Source organism: Bos mutus, chromosome 16 (genome assembly GCF_027580195.1).
Source record: "Bos mutus isolate GX-2022 chromosome 16, NWIPB_WYAK_1.1, whole genome shotgun sequence".
Lineage (NCBI taxonomy): Eukaryota > Metazoa > Chordata > Mammalia > Artiodactyla > Bovidae > Bos > Bos mutus.
This window is the reverse complement of record NC_091632.1, coordinates 5,076,444-5,093,500: the sequence shown is the minus strand read 5'-3', so window position 1 is coordinate 5,093,500 and position 17,057 is coordinate 5,076,444. Positions and strand designations below refer to the sequence as shown.

Sequence of the window (17,057 nt, the reverse complement as noted above, 5' to 3'; positions counted from 1 at the left end):
TGAATCAGTTAAAGATATTCACTTTTTCTAGTTTTTTTTTTTTTTTTTTCCCATATAGGTTGTAACAGAGTATGGAGTAGAGTTCCCTGTCTTATATGATAGGTCCTTATTAATCATCTATTTTATATATAGTAGTCTGTATATGTCAGACATCATTTTTTAAATTAAATAATTATGAGCAAATATTACACAGTCAATTCTCTTGTGGAGAAGTGGCCTTATCCTCATGCTAAGATGCAAATGATAAATTATACAGCCCAAGTCTAATATTGAGAAGGAAATTTAGGTTTACACTAATGTCTTATGAGACATCAATCTTTTAAATCCATCAAGAATAATTAAGTCTAAGATCTTTTGTTAATTATGAAAATATATAGAATAAAATAAAATTCTTTCAGAATCACTTTAAAAATAATTATTTTAATGGAATATTTCACAAACATGAAATTAAAAAACAAAACTCAAAATGCAATATTCAAGGGGTTGATAGCAAATTTGTATAAAAAGTTTAGTACTCACGGTTGACAGAAAAATGCCTTGTTCATTTTTAAATGTTGATATTTGGTATTTACAGTTATTCCCGTAAAAATAGATTACTTTTACATTACATATTGTTTTAAGTTAAATGGAAGTAATAAAACAAAGAAGTGTATTTTTGACATCTGAAAAATAAAATCTGATTTTACTCAGGTACTTACATACAATAAGCTCACACTTTTTAAGCACAAAGTTCAAGAAATTTTGACCAATGTATACAGTTGCATAAGAGTCGTCTAGTCAAAATATAGACTGCTGTGCATTCAGCTGTGTCTGCCTCTGTGCGACCCTATGGACTGTAGGCTGCCAGGCTCCTGGGTCGATGGGACTCTCCAGGCAAGAATGCTGCAGTGGGTTGCCATTTCCTCCTCCGGGTGATCTTCCCCACCCAGAGATCAAAGCTATGTTCTTACATCTCCTGCATTGGCCGGCAGGTTCTGTACCACTAGCACCATCTGTTCAATAACCCTGAAGAATCTTCTGCAGGCAATCCTCTTCATCAAACCGTAACCTCTGAGAACCATTAATCTGGCTTCTGTGACTGTAGTTTTGTCTTTTCTGAAAAGAACAGCCACAACCTGGGAATAATCTAAGTGTCAGTCAACTGATGGGTGGATAGACGTTTGTTCTTATCAGCCAACTCTGTGAGTCATATGCTTCAGTACTAGAAGTAAAACTATTGAGACTTATTCTTCATTTTCCAATATTAGTATATCATCATTTGAAATCTTCAAATGTATAATCTTCAAATATACATTTGAAATCTTCATTAAGTATAAATGTAACCAATTCATGGCCTGAATTCAGGTAACACACAACAGCACAGTAAATATATCAATACACACATAGAGAATTGCAGTTAACTTTTTTTTGAAGAGCTATTAACTTCGGAAAGAAGATGGAGTAAGTCTTCCAGAATCTGCATTTTTAAATCAAACTTTCTAAAGTGACAGAATTTAGGTAGAACCTTTGGATGGTGATTAGGATTAGAGGAGGTCTTTGGCATGGAACACTTATACATGGGATTGGGGCCCCTGGAACACTAACAATAGAACTTGCTTCCTTTGGCTTCGATTTGTTCTTCTTAATTCCATGTTCTCTCTGAGAATGAGTACAATATTCTTTGCTTCTTTGTAGCTTCTGGGAGTGGCCATCAGTCCTCGCTGGTTTTTGGCTTGCAGCTGCATTAGTCTAACTACTGCTTCTCTGGCCATAGAATATTTTCTCTAGATGTCTTGGTCTTTATTTGTATTTTTTTATTCTTAAAAGACATCAATAATATTGCATTGAAGCCCACCAAAACGATCACATCTTAACCTGATTACATCTGTTAGATACCTAATTCCAAAGAAAGTAAGACTTTTAGGTCTTGGCTGCATGGATTCTTAGAACTCTTTTGAGGACACTGTTTGACACATAACAGTGCACATTGCAGCCTCTCAGCTTCCTATGTTTCCCAAGTGTCAAATATATTCACCCAATCCCAACATCTCCCAAAGTTTCACCCTTTTCAGCATCAATTCTAAGGCCCAAATTTTATTAAATGTCTTGTAAATAAGTTATGGATGAGATGCAGTTTCTTGTCCATCCTTGGGCAAAATTCCTATTCATGTGTGACCCTATGAACCAGAAAACATGGAATGTGCTTCCAAAGTACAATGTTAATACATACATAGAATAGACATTACCATTCAAAAATGGAGAAAGAGAAAGAAAAATGAGTCTCAAGTCTTAAACTCAAAACTCATGAGGAGAAATCTCATTAGATGTCAATTTAGAGAACATTTCTGTATGAAAAAAAAAAAAAAACCCTGTTGGGGATATCCACAACTTTTCAACCCACCAGAGAAGTGAGCCTACTTTCTCAGCTGAAAGAAGCCCTGTTATCAGAGCTTTATCTTTGGACACATTCCTCCTTTATGTGTATGATGCCTGTCCTTTTCCATCCATGCTGAACGCATTTCTGCTAGTATAAAGTTCTCAAAAACCTTGTCAGTCTCTTGTGCTTTAATATATATACGTTCTCAGCCATGTGGATAAAACACAGATCATCCCTGGATAGCAGCATGTCTATTTCAGTCTTTTGCTGTGCTGTGCTAAGTCGCTTCAGTCCTGTCCGACTCTCTGCGACCCCAGGGACTATAGTCTAACCGGGTCCTCTGTCCAATGGATTCTCTGAGGAACAATACTAGAGTGGGTTGTGATTTCCTTCCCCAGAGAATTTTCTCAACCCAGGAATCAAATGCCCATCTTTTAAGTTTCCTGCATTGTCATGCAGGTTCTTTGCCACTAGCTCCACTGAGAAATTTCAAAGTATATCCCACTGACTTCTTAATGATTGATGATTCATTCTTCCATTTACAACTCGCCTCAGGTATTTTATGCAAGCGGCAAGAAGAAATTAGATGAATCTTCCATAATTGGGTTGGCAGTCTCCTGAACTAAATATCCAAGTTCACCTTGGATATTTTGTATGGTGGTTAATTTTGTATCAACTTGGCCGGGTTATAGTACTCAGTAGCTTGGTCAAACCAGTTTGGCTGTTTCTCTGAAGGCATCTTAAAGATATGCTGCTGCTGTTGCTGCTGCTAAGTCGCTTCAGTCATGTCAGACTCTGTGTGACCCCATAGACAGCAGCCCACCAGGCTCCCCCGTCCCTGGGATTCTCCAGGCAAGAACACTGGAGTGGGTTGCCATTTCCAATTAACATTTAATCACAAACTTTGAATAAAGTAAATTACCTTTCATAACATGGGTATATTTTATCCATTCTGATGGAAGTTTTAAAATAAAACATTGAGCTCCTTCCAGGAAAAAGGAACTCTGCCTCTCAAGGCTTCCAAAGGAAAAACTGCAACACACACCCTTCCTGAATTTTCCAGGCTGCCACCTACACTTCAGGTTTTAGACCTACCAGTCTTCACAATCACATGAGCCAGATCCTTAAAACAAATCTCAAACTGTGTGTGTGTGTGTGTGCGTGTGTGTGTGTGTGTGGTGGGGAGTTTGGGAACTCTGTATTTTCCACTCACATTTGCTATGAACCTAAACCTGCTTTAAAATATAGAGTTCATTTCTAATGAAGTCATTTGTAGAATTTTGTGTGTGATTTCCTAGTCCATTCTCCACTATATTCTTCTTTATTTTAGTGTTAGGAAATCACAGTTTGTATCTGGAGATATGACTTGCTAGTAAGGATAACGTTTCTAGCTTCCCTTGAAGTTTGTATCCCCAGGAATGTTTAGTAGTAAGATAATTGCCTAAGAAGATATAAAATTAAGAAAAACTAAGTTTTAATAACAATCTATACTATATTTCAAGATATTGCATACTTAATATGTGCAATCTTCACAAAGGGCCGTATTACTGGGTATGGTGGTGGTTTAATTGCTAAGTAAATAACTCCAGAAAGAATGAATGGATGGAGCCAAAGCAAAAACAATACCCAGCTGTGGATGTGACTGGTGATAGAAGCAAGATCCGATGTTGTAAAGAGCAATATTGCATAGGAACATGGAATGTCAGGTGCATGAATCAAGGCAAATTGGGAATGGTCAAACAAGAGATGGCAAGAGTGAATGTCGACATTCTAGGAATTAGCGAACTGAAATGAACTGGAATGGGTTAATTTAACTCAGATGACCATTATATCTACTACTGAGGGCAGGAATCCCTCAGAAGAAATGGAGTGGCCATCATGGTCAACAAAAGAGTCCAAAATGCAGTACTTGGATGCAATCTCAAAAACGACAGAATGATCTCTGTTCGTTTCCAAGGCAAACCATTCAATATCACAGTAATTCAAGTCTATACCCAACCAGTAACCCTGAAGAAGCTGAAATTGAACGGTTCTATGAAGACCTACAAGACCTTTTAGAACTAACACCCAAAAAAGATGTCCTTTTCATTATAGGGACTGGAATGCAAAAGTAGGAAGTCAAGAAACACCTGGAGTAACAGGCAAATTTGGCCTTGGAATACGGAATGAAACAGGGCAAAGACTAATAGAGTTTTGCCAAGAAAATGCACTGGTCATAACACCCTCTTCCAACAACACAAGAGAAGACTTTACGCATGGACATCACCAGATGGTCAACACCGAAATCAGATTGACCATATTCTCAAAGCCAAAGATGGAGAAGCTCTATAATACATTCAGCAAAAACAAGACCAGGAGCTGATTGTGGCTCAGACCATGAACTCCTTATTGCCAAATTCAGACTTAAATTGAAGAAAGTAGGGAAAACCACTAGACTATTCAGGTATGATGTAAATCATATCCCTTATGATTATACAGTGGAAGTGAGAAATAGATTTAAGGGCCTAGATCTGATAGATAGCGTGCCTGGTGAACTATGGAATGAGGTTTGTGACATTGTACAGGAGACAGGGATCAAGACCATTCCCATAGAAAAGAAATGCAAAAAAGCAAAATGGCTGTCTGGGGAGGCCTTATAAATAGCTGTGAAAAGAAGAGAAGCCAAAAGCAAAGGAGAAAAGGAAAGATATAAACATCTGAATGCAGAGTTCCAAAGAATAGCAAGAAGAGATAAGAAAGCCTTCCTCAGCAATCAATACAAAGAAATAGAGGAAAACAACAGAATGGGAAAGACTAGAGATCTCTGCAAGAAAATCAGAGATACCAGAGGAACATTTCATGCAAAGATGAGCTCGATAAAGGACAGAAATGGTATGGACCTAACAGAAGCAGAAGATATTAAGAAGAGATGGCAAGAATACACAGAAGAACTGTACAAAAAAGATCTTCATGACCCAGATAATCACGATGGTGTGATCACTGACCTAGAGCCAGACATCCTGGAATGTGAAATCAAGTGGTCCTTAGAAAACATCACTACGAACAAAGCTAGTGGAGGTGATGGAATTCCAGTTGAGCTATTTCAAATCCTGAAAGATGATACTGTGAAAGGGTGGCACTCAATGTGCCAGCAAATTTAGAAAACTCAGCAGTGGCCACAGGACTGGAAAAGGTCAGTTTTCATTCCAAGCCCAAAGAAAGTGAAAGTGAAAGTGAATACCACACAGTTGCACTCATCTCACACACTAGTAAAGTAATGCTCAAAATTCTCCAAGCCAGGCTTCAGCAATACATGAACCGTGAACTTCCAGATGTTTACGCTGGTATTAGAAAAGGCAGAGGAACCAGAGATCAAATGGCCAACACCCGCTGGATCACTGAAAAAGCAAGAGAGTTCCAGAAAAACATCTATTTCTGCTTTATTGACTATGCCAAAGTCTTTGACTGTGTGGATCACAATAAACTGTGGAAAATTCTGAAAGAGATGGGAATACCAGACCACATGATCTGCCTCTTGAGAAATCTGTATGCAGGTCAGGAAGCAACAGTTAGAACTGGACATGGAACAACAGACTGGTTCCAAATAGGAAAAGGAGTATGTCAAGGCTGTATACTGTCACTCTGCTTATTTAACTTCTATGCAGAGTACATCATGATAAACGCTGGGCTGGAAGAAGTGCAAGCTGGAATAAAGATTGCCTGGAGAAATATCAATAACTTCAGATATGCAGATGATACCACCCTTTTGGCAGAAAGTGAAGAGGAACTAAAAAGCCTCTTGATGAAAGTGAAAGAGGAGAGTGAAAAAGTTGGCTTAAAGCTCAACATTCCGAAAACTAAGATCATGGCATCTGGTCCCATCACTTCATGGGAAATAGATGGGGAAACAGTGGAAACAGTGTCAGACTTTATTTTTTGGGGGCTCCAAAATCACTGCAGATGGTGATTGCAGCCATGAAATTAAAAGACATTTACTCCTTGGAAGGAAAGTTATGACCTAGATAGCATATTCAAAAGCAGAGACATTACTTTGCCAACAAAGGTTCGTCTAGTCAAGGCTATGGTTTTTCCAGTGGTCATGTATGGGTGTGAAAGTTGGACTGTGAAGAAAGCTGAGTACTGAAGAATTGATGCTTTTGAACTGTGATGTTGGAGAAGACTCTTGAGAGTCCATTGAACTGCAAGGAGATCCAACAAGTCCATTCCAAAGGAGATCAGTCCTGGGTGTTCTTTGGAAGGAATGGTGCTAAAGCTGAAACTCTTGTGCTGGGAAGGATTGGGGGCAGGAGGAGAAAGGGACGACAGAGGATGAGATGGCTGGATGGCATCACCGACTTCATGGACATGAGTTTGTGTGTATTCCGGGAATTGGTGATGAATAGGGAGGCCTGGTGTGCTGCAATTCATGGGGACACAAAGAGTCGAACACAACTGAGTGACTCAACTGAACTGAACTGATCCTACTCAAATTCTTCAGAAAATTGCAGAGGAAGATATACTCCAAAATTCATTCTGTGAGGTCACCATCATCCTAATTCCAAAACTAGACAACGATGTCACAAAGAAAGAAAACTACAGGCCAATATTGCTGATGAACATAGATGCTAAATTCTTCAACAAAATTCTAGTAAACAGAATCCTGCAACATATTAGAAAAATCATACATCATGACCAAGTGGGTTTTATTCCAGGGTTGCAAGGTTTCTTCGATATTTGTAAATCAGTCAATGTGATACACCACATTAACAAATTAAAATGTAAAAACCATATGATTATCTCAATATATGTAAATAAAGCCTTGAAAAAAATTCAAAATCCATTTATGACAAAAACTCTCCAGAAAGCAGGCCTAAAAGGAACATACCTCAACATAATAAAAGCCATATATGATAAGCCCACAGCAAACATTATCTTCAATGGCAAAAAATTGAAAGCATTCCCCATAAGATCAGGAACAAGACAAGGGTGCCCACTCTCACCACTACTATTCAACATAGTTTTGAAAGTTTTAGTGACAGCAATCACAGTAGAAATGGAAATAAAAGGAATCCAGATTGGAAAAGAAGAAGTTAATCTCTCACTGTTTGCAGATGACATGATTCTCTACATAGTAAACCCTAAAGACACCACCAGAAAATTATTGGGGCTAAGAAATTAATACAGTAAAGTTGCAGGATATAAAATTAATACACAGATATCCCTTGCATTCCTATACATTAACAATGAGAAAACAGAAAGAGAAATTAAGGAAACAATCCCATTCACCATTGCGATGAAAAGAATAAAATACTTAAGAGTAAGTCTACCTAAAGAAACAAAATACTTATATATAGAAAGCTATAAAACACTGATGAAAGATATCAAAGATGACACAAATTGTTGGAGAAATACACTGTGTTCATGGATCAGAAAAATCAGCACAGTGAAAATGAGTATACTACCCAAAGCAATCTATAGATTCAATATAATCCCTATCAATTTTCACAGAAGTAGAACAAATAATTTAACAACTTGTATGGAAATACAAAAGAATCTCGAATAACCAAAGCAATCTTAAGAAAGAAGAATGGAACTGGAGGAATCAGCACGACTGACTTCAGACTACACTACAAAGCTACAGTCATCAATACGGTATGGTACTGGCACAAGCCAGAAATATAGATCAATGAAATAAAATAGAAAGCCCAGAGATAAATCCACGCACATATGGACACCTTATCTTTGACAAAGGAGACAAAAATATACAATGGATAAAAGACAATTGCTTTAACAAGTAGTGCTGGGAAAACTGGTCAACCACTTGTAAAAGAATGAAACTAGAACACTTTCTAACCATACACAAAAATAAACTCAAAATGGATTAAAGATCTAAATGTAAAACAGAAACTATAAAACTCCTACAGGAAAACTTATGCAATACACTCTCTGACATAAATCACAGCAGATTATCTATAACCCATCTTCAATACTGATGGAAATAAAAGCAAAAATAAACAAATGGACCTAATTAAACTTAAAAGCTTTTGTGCATCGAAGGAAACTGTAATAAAGATGAAAAGACAGCCTTCAGAGTACGAGTAAATAATAGCAAATGAAGCAACTGACAAAGAACTAATCTCAAAAATATACAAACAACTCATACAGCTCAATACCAGAAAAATAAATGACCCAATCCAAAAATAGGCCAAAAAATAAACAGACATTTTTTCAAAGAAATGATTCATATGGCTAATAAGCACATGAAAAAATGCTCAACATTACTCATTATCAGAGAGTTGCAAATCAAAACCACAATGAGGTACCATCTCATGCTGGTCAAAATGACTGTTATCAAAAGTCTACAAACAATAAATGCTGAAGAGGGTGCAGAGAAAAGTGAACCCTCTTACACTGTTGGTTGAAATGCAAACTAGTACAGTTACTATGGAGAACAGTGTGGAGATTTCTTAAAAAACTGAAAATAGATCTGCCATATGACAATGGAATGCCAGCAATCCCACTGCTAGGCATACACACTGAGGAAACCAGAATTGAAAGAGACCCATATACCACAATGTTCATCATAGCACTGTTTACAATAGCTAGGACATGAAAGCAACCTAGATGCCCATTGACAGAAAAAAAAAAAAAAAGGATAGGAAAGCTGTGGTACATATACACAAAGGAATATTAGACAGGTATTAAAAAGAAAACATTTGAATCAGTTCTAATGAGGTGGATGAAACTGGAACCTATTATACAGTGATGTAAGTCAGAAAGAAAAACACCAATACAGTATATTAATAAATACATATGGAATTTAGAAAGATGGTCACCACGACCCTATATGTGAGACAGCAAAAGAGACACAGATATAAAGAACAGACTTTTGGACTCTGTGGGAGAAGGCGAGGTGGGGATGATTTGAGAGAATAGCATTGAAACATGTATATTACCATATGTGAAATAGATCACCCCTAAGTTCGATGCATGAAACAGGGCACTCAAAGCTGGTGCACTGGGACAACCCAGAGGGGTGGAATAAGGAGGGAGGTGGAAGTGGGGTTCAGGATTGGGCTATACCCATGGCTGACTCATGTAATGTATGGCAAAAAAAAAAAAAAACAAAATATTGTAAAGTAGTTAGCCTCCAATTAAAATAAATTAATTAATATTTTAAAGGTTGTTGTTCTGTTGCCAAGTCATGTACAACAATTTGTGACTCCATGGACTGCAACAGGCCAGGCTTCCCTGTCTCTCACCATCTCCCAGAGTTTGCCGAAGTTCATGTCCATTGAATTGGTGATGCCATCCAACCATCTCATCCTCTGTCACCCTCTTCTCCTTCAAGAGAAAAGACAGTAGTTACCTACAAGGAGACCCTTACAAGTATCAGCAGCTTCTGAAGAATCTTTTTTTGGTCACAAGGGACTGGCACAACATATTCAAAGAGATGAAAGTAAAAAAAACTTGCAGCCAAGACTACTGTATCCAGGAAAACCATATTGCAACCATAGTGTGATGTCCTTTCACACCTGTCATAATGGCTACCATGAAAAGGACAATATCAAGTGTTGTCAAAGATGTGAAGAAAAGAGAATATTTGTGCACTGTTGGTAGGGTTGTAAACAGGCAGAGTTGCTATGGAAAAGAGGATAGAGTTTCCTTTAAAAAATAAAAATAGAACTACCGTATGATCCAGCAATTCCACTACTGGGTATTTATTCAAAGGAACCAAAAACACTAATCTAAAAAGATACACGTACTCCAATGTTCATTGCACCATTGCATACAATAACCAGGATTTGGAAGCAACCTAGAAAGTCCACTGATAGGTAGATAAAGAAGATGTTTTATATATATACATGCAATATGAACTATAACCAAGCCATAAAATATGAAACATTTCCATTTTCAACAACATGGATGTGTCTGCTACTACTAAGTTGCTTCAGTCGTGTCCGACTCTGTGCGACCCCATAGACGGCATCTCATCAGGATCCCCCGTCCCTAGGATTCTCCAGGCAAGAACACTGGAGTGGGTTGCCATTTCCTTCTCCAATGCATGAAAGTGAAAAGTGAAAGTGAAGTTGCTCAGTCGTGTCAGACTCTTCATGACCCCATGGACCACAGCCCACCAGGCTCTTCCGTCCATGGGATTTTCCAGGCAAGAGTACTGGAATGGGGTGCCATTGCCTTCTCTGGTGGATGTGTCTAGGATGTATTATTTTAAGTGAAGTAGGTAAGATAGAAAAAGACGAATGCCACATGATTTCACTTATTTATGGGATCTAAAAATAAAACAAAACCAAAGGAAAACAGGCTCATATGGATACAAAAAATTGAGTTGTTGCAAGAAAAGAGGAGGGGGTTGGCAAGGTAGATACAGGGGATTTAGAAGTAAAAACTCCAGTTAAGTAATAAAGAAGCCAGGGGGATGTAATATACAGCATACAGAATATGGTCAATAATATTGTAATAAATTTGATACGGACAGATTGCTACTAGACATACTGGCAGTCATTGTATAATGTATGTAAAAGTAAAATCATTTTGTAGCCCATTTGAAGCTAACATACTGTTATACATCCAACATTTCAATAAGAAATTCATTTCAAAAAGGATGAAGGGGCATACTGAACAAGTAGTAGCAGCATAGTGTTTATGGAGACAAATAGCTTGCACATATCTAATATTTTTGAGTTTTAAAAACCTTTAACTTGTTCCAAGTATTATTTTTCTTCAATTCTTATTTTAAAATCCAAAGTAATATTTGATTGTATTAATATTTTTAATTTAAAGATTATATTTGTACTTTACTCTTTGACCTCTGTACTTCATACAGAAAAATTGGATGTTCTCAACCACCTCAAATAGACTATGGAACCATTAACTCATCTAGCTGTGCAGAAGAAAGGAGAGAAACACATGAACAAAGGCTGTATGCACATGGCACGAAGTTAAGTTATGCCTGTGAAGAAGGCTTCGAGATATCTGAAAATGATGTGATAATATGCCACATGGGAAAGTGGAGCTCTCCACCTCAGTGTGCAGGTGAGGACACTAGGCAAAACAAAATCTATTTTCATTACCATTCATTAAACTAATCAATTGTCATCAAAGTCATGAGATTTGATCCTTTATTTCTAAATACATCAGATCAGATCAGATCAGTCCCTCAGTTGTGTCTGACTCTTTGCGACCCCATGAATCGCAGCACGCCAGGCCTCCCTGTCCATCACCAACTCCCAGAGTTCACTCAGACTCACATCCATGGAGTCAGTGATGCCATCCAGCCATCACATCCTCTGTTGTCCCCTTTTCCTCTTGCCCCCAATCCCTCCTAGCATGAGTCTTTTCCAATAAGTCAACTCTTCGCATGAGGTGGCCAAAGTACTGGAGTTTCAGCTTTAGCAACATTCCTTCCAAAGAAATCCTAGGGCTGATCTCCTTCAGAATGGACTGGTTGGATCTCCTTGCAGTCCAAGGGACTCTCAAGAGTCTTCTCCAACACGACAGTTCAAAAGCATCAATTCTTTGGCGCTCAGCCTTCTTCACAGTCCAACTCTCACATCCATACATGACCACAGGAAAAACCATAGCCTTGACTAGACGAACCTTTGTTTGCAAAGATCTCTGCTTTTGAATATGCTATCTAGGTTGGTCATAACTTTCCTTCTAAGGAGTAAGTATCTTTTAATTTCATGGCTGCAGTCACCATTTTCAGTGATTTTGGAGCCCAGAAAAATAAAGTCTGATGCTGTTTCCACTGTTTCCCCATCTATTTCCCATGAAGTGATGAGACTGGATGCCATGATCTTTGTTTTCTGAATGTTGAGCTTTAAGCCAACTTTTTCACTCTCCACTTTCACTTTCATCAAGAGGCTTTTGAGTTCCTCTTCACTTTCTACCATAAGGGTGGTGTCATCTGCATATCTGAGGTTCTTGATATTTCTCCCGGCAATCTTGATTCCAGCTTGTTTCTTCCAGTCCAGCGTTTCTCATGATGTACTCTGCATAGAAGTTAAATAACAGGGTGACAATATACAGCCTTGACATACTCCTTTTCCTATTTGGAACCAGTCTGTTGTTCCATGTCCAGTTCTAACTGTTGCTTCCTGACCTGCATACAAATTTCTCAAGAGGCAGTTCAGCTGGTCTGCTTTTCCAATCTTTTTCAAAATTTTCCACAGTTTATTGTGATCCACATAGTCAAAGGCTTTGGCGTAGTCAATAAAGCAGAATAGATATTTTTCTGGAACTCTCTTGCTTTTTCCATGATCCAGCAGATGTTGGCAATTTGATCTCTGGTTCCTCTGCCTTTTCTAAAACCAGCTTGAACATCAGGAAATTCATGGTTCACATATTGCTGAAGCCTGGCTTGGAGAATTTTGAGCATTACTTTACTGCGTGTGAGATGAGTGCAATTGTGCGGTAGTTTGAGCATTCTTTGGCATTGCCTTTCTTTGGGATTGGAATGAAAACTGACCTTTTCCAGTCCTGTGGCCACTGCTGAATTTTCCAAATTTGCTGGCATATTGAGTGCAGCACTTTCACAACATCATCTTTCAGGGTTTGGAATAGCTCAACTGGAATTCTATCACCTCCACTAGCTTTGTTCCTAGTGATGCTTTCTAAGGCCCACTTGACTTCACATTCCAGGATGTCTGGCTCTAGGTCAATGATCACACCATCGTGATTATCTGGGTCGTGAAGAACTTTTTTGTACAGTTCTTCTGTGTATTCTTGCCATCTCTTCTTAATATCTTCTGCTTCTGTTAGGTCCATACCATTTCTGTCCTTTATTGAGCCCATCTTTGCATGAAATGTTCCTCTGGTATCTCTGATTTTCTTGCAGAGATCTCTAGTCTTTCCCATTCTAAATACATCAAGTAACATCTATTTATAGGTAATTTATGTATGGAAATAAAATGTATATATTTATATGTTAAATAAAATTTTACATATAAAATTAATCATTTTTCTAATTAAAAATTTGTTTCTTCTGTATAGAATCACTTTTCAATCTGGCAATTATTTTGTATTAACACTGGATGTGCACTAAAATTAAACTTAACTATTCATATTAGTAAACCTATTTATATTCCTATCAATTAAAGTTTCAAAAATATGTCATATGTCTTCCCTAAAATCCCTTTTAATTTCTTACAAAATATAGTACTTTTCCTGAGATGATGTTTGGAGCCTCATTGTGTTTTTCTTTTATTACTCATGATTGGTTAGAGCAGCACTGATGGTTTCTTTCATATATTGATAATTTCTGTTTCAAGTTCTTGCTCAAGTGGACACACACCAGAATGGTGATTTTAGGAAAAATTTGTGCACTTTTCTCCCATGTCATGGAGGTTCCTGTATAATCATTTATTATTTTCAAGTAAAATTACCAAATATGTTGACCCAGTACATCAAGTTAAATTTCAAAGTTAGTAAAACATGAAATCATTTTTTTTTTTTATTTCTTCCCAGGACTTCCACCTTATATTCTGAATGGTGTTGTATCTCACAAGAAAGACAGTTACCAATATGGAGAAAAAGTTACTTACAAATGTGATGAAGGGTTTGGAACTGATGGACCTGCATCTGTAAGATGTTTAGGAAGGAAATGGTCTTGTCCACAAAATTGTATAAGTATAGTGTTTTCCCTTTTATTCTTAAGCTGACAAATATCTTTTAATTCAAAGCATAAATGGCACAAATACGAAACTAAACAGTAATTCTAGAATTTAACAAGGTATCTATGAAAAGTTCTGAATTCTGGTAGAGAATTAATAACCCTAGAAATAATAAAATGAAATCTCTCAGTCGTGTCCAACTCTTTGTGACTCCATGGACTGTAGCTTACCAAGCTCCTCGGGCCATGGAATTCTCCAGGCAAGAAAACTGGAGTGGGTTGCCATTTCCGTCTCCAGGAATCGAACCCAGGTCTCCTGCATTATACGAAGACGCTTTACCATCTGAGCTACCACGGAAAGTTTGATTTGTTGTTGCAGTTAAGTATTCAGTCATTTCTGACTCTTTGCAACCTCATGGACTGTAGGAAGCCAGGCGTCCCTGTCCTTCACTGTCTCCTGGAGTTTGCTTAAACTCATGTCCATTGAACTGGTGATGCCATTCAACCATCTCATCCTTTGCAGTCCCCTCTCCTCCTATCCTCAATCTTTCCCAGCATTAGGGTCTTTTCCAAAGAGTTGGCTTTTTGTATCAGGTGACTTCCCTGATGGCTCAAATGATAAAGCATCTGCCTATAATGTGGGAGACCTAGGTTCAATGCCTGGGTCGGGAAGATCCTCCGGGGAAGGAAATGGCAACCCACTCCAGTACTCTTGCCTGGAAAATCCCATGGACAGAGGAGCCTCGTAAGCTACAGTCCGTGGGGTCGCAAAGAGTCGGACACGACTTAGGGACTTCACTCATTTTCACTTTCACTTTCACTTTCATCGGGTGACCAAAGTCTTGGAGCTTCAGCTTCAGCATCAGTCCTTCCACTGAATATTCAGGATCGATTTCTTTTAGGGTTGACTGGCTTGATCTTGAAGTGCAAGGGACTCTCAAGACTCTTCTTCAGCACCACAGTTCAAAAGTATCAATTCTTTGGCACTCAGACTTCTTTATTGTCCAACTCTCAAATTTGTCCATGACTACTGGAAAAGTCATAGCTTTGACTAGGCGGACTTGTTGGCAAAGTGATGGCTCTGCTTTTTAATATGCTCTCGAGGTTTGTCATAGCTTTTGTTCCAAGGAGCAAGCACCGTTTAATTTCATGGCTGCAGTCACAAACAGCAGTGATTTTAGAGCCCAAGAAAATGAAGTCTGTCACTGTTTTCATTTTTTCCCCATCTATTTGCCATGCAGTGATGGGACCAGGTGCCATGATCTCATTTTTTGAATGTTGAGTTCTAAGCCAGCATTTTCAGTCTCTTCTTTCACCTTCACCAAGAGCCCCTTTAGTTCCTCTTTACTTTCTGCCCTTAAGGTGGTGTCACCTGAGGCATAGCTGAGGTTATTGGTATTTCTCCTGGCAATCTTGATGCCACCTTGAGCTTCATCCAGCCAGGTATTTTGCATGATGTACTCTGCATATAAGTTAAATAAGCAGGATGACAATATACACCCGTAAAGTACTCTTTTTCCAATTTTGACCCAGTCAATTGTCCATGTACATATCTAACTGATACTTCTTCACCCACATAGAGTTTTCTCAGAGGAAGGTAAGGTGGTCTGATATTCCCATCTCTTCAAGAATTTTCTACAGTTTGTTGTGATCCACACAATCAAGGGCTTTAGCATAGTCAATGAAGCAGAAGTAGATGTTTATCTGGAATTCCCTTGCTTTTTCTGTGATCCAATGGAGGTTGGCAATTTGATAACACCAGCTAAATTGTCTTAGTTTCACATCATTTAAGGTGCAGTTTGAACATCCTCTGATATACATCACAGATTTCAGGTCTCTGTTCCTGTACTATGGCTGAACTCTGCTCTTATCACTACCCAATTTGCTGTTAATTTATCAATCATTTATTTGTAATATGCAATTTTCTAAGACATTTAACATAATTCAAGATAACATATTTTTGATAAAGGCAAAAATAGAAACATTCATAATTTAGATGGGCTGTCATGGGAGAAGAGAATTTAAATTTGAGAAGTATGCAGCTCTACCTCTTAGAATGTCACCATTCCCATGTTGTATTTTTGATAATATAGAGACAGTCAATGTGACTAAATCAAGATTTCTGACATTTGTCTCTAGGTATAAGAGAAATGCTGTAAATATTCATTGGTTTGATATGTAACTATTTATTTTCTGGAATATAATCAGTGGTGGCTATGAATCTTTAAAGATGTACTAAACAAATGCATATTCTTTTTTCTTTCAGGCACAAATTGTGTTAACTTGCCCACCTTTGAGGATGCTGTACTCATAGATCAGGAGAAGGATTTCTATAGGTCAGGAGAACAAGTGGCTTTTAAGTGTCTATCATATTATCAGTTGGATGGATCTAATACTATACAGTGTATTAAGAGCAAATGGATAGGAAGGCCAGCATGTAGAGGTACTTTGGTAAAATTTTAAAATTTATATAAGTATCTGAAGTAATATAATGTAGAAAATTGCCTCCACTATCATTAAATGGACATAGATTACTTTTAGGCCAGGTCAAAAGCAGTTTGTGCCTGAACATAAAAAGAGATGGACTTGTGTTCCCAGTGTTTGGTGTTGTAGCCCAATAGTTCTCAAAGCACAGTCCTGGAAGAGCATTCTCAGCACATTCTGTAAACTGTTAGATATGCAAGCAGATTCACAGGCTCACTCAGACTTGTTGAATCTAAACCTCTGGGGCTGCAACTCTGACAATGTCTTGATGATTCCCAAGGAATTCTGTGTATATTTCAGTTTAGGACCCATGGCTACAGCCTCTTGTAGTTACAGCCTCTTCATCCCCTGAATCACACTGAGGAATGCACATCATTGATGGTGATGTCCTTAGCATTTGCCCCAAAATATCATTAAAGTATAGTTTTTTAAATTTACACTTTATTTTTCTATTATTTTTCCAGATCTTCTGTTCAAATCTTTAATTAATCATCTTCTCCTTGCAACTATAGTATTCTTCAGAGTGTGTTAATTCTTGATCAAGTCTCTAAAGAAGAACCTACTGTGTTTATTTTCTGAAAGGCCCTAAAGTTATATCTCATAAAC

General features: G+C 37.8%; 1 protein-coding gene across 1 annotated transcript in view; it reads left to right on the top strand.

Moving 5' to 3' along the window:
- The window catches only part of LOC102287685 (complement factor H-like), a 75,416-nt gene that overhangs the window by 49,319 nt on the left and 9,040 nt on the right, over positions 1–17,057 (top strand). The window contains exons 12-14 of the mRNA XM_070384791.1: positions 11,181–11,389; positions 13,823–13,984; positions 16,234–16,410. Of these exons, the coding sequence (XP_070240892.1) occupies positions 11,181–11,389; positions 13,823–13,984; positions 16,234–16,410 (548 nt within the window). The remainder of the gene's footprint in view (positions 1–11,180; positions 11,390–13,822; positions 13,985–16,233; positions 16,411–17,057) is intronic.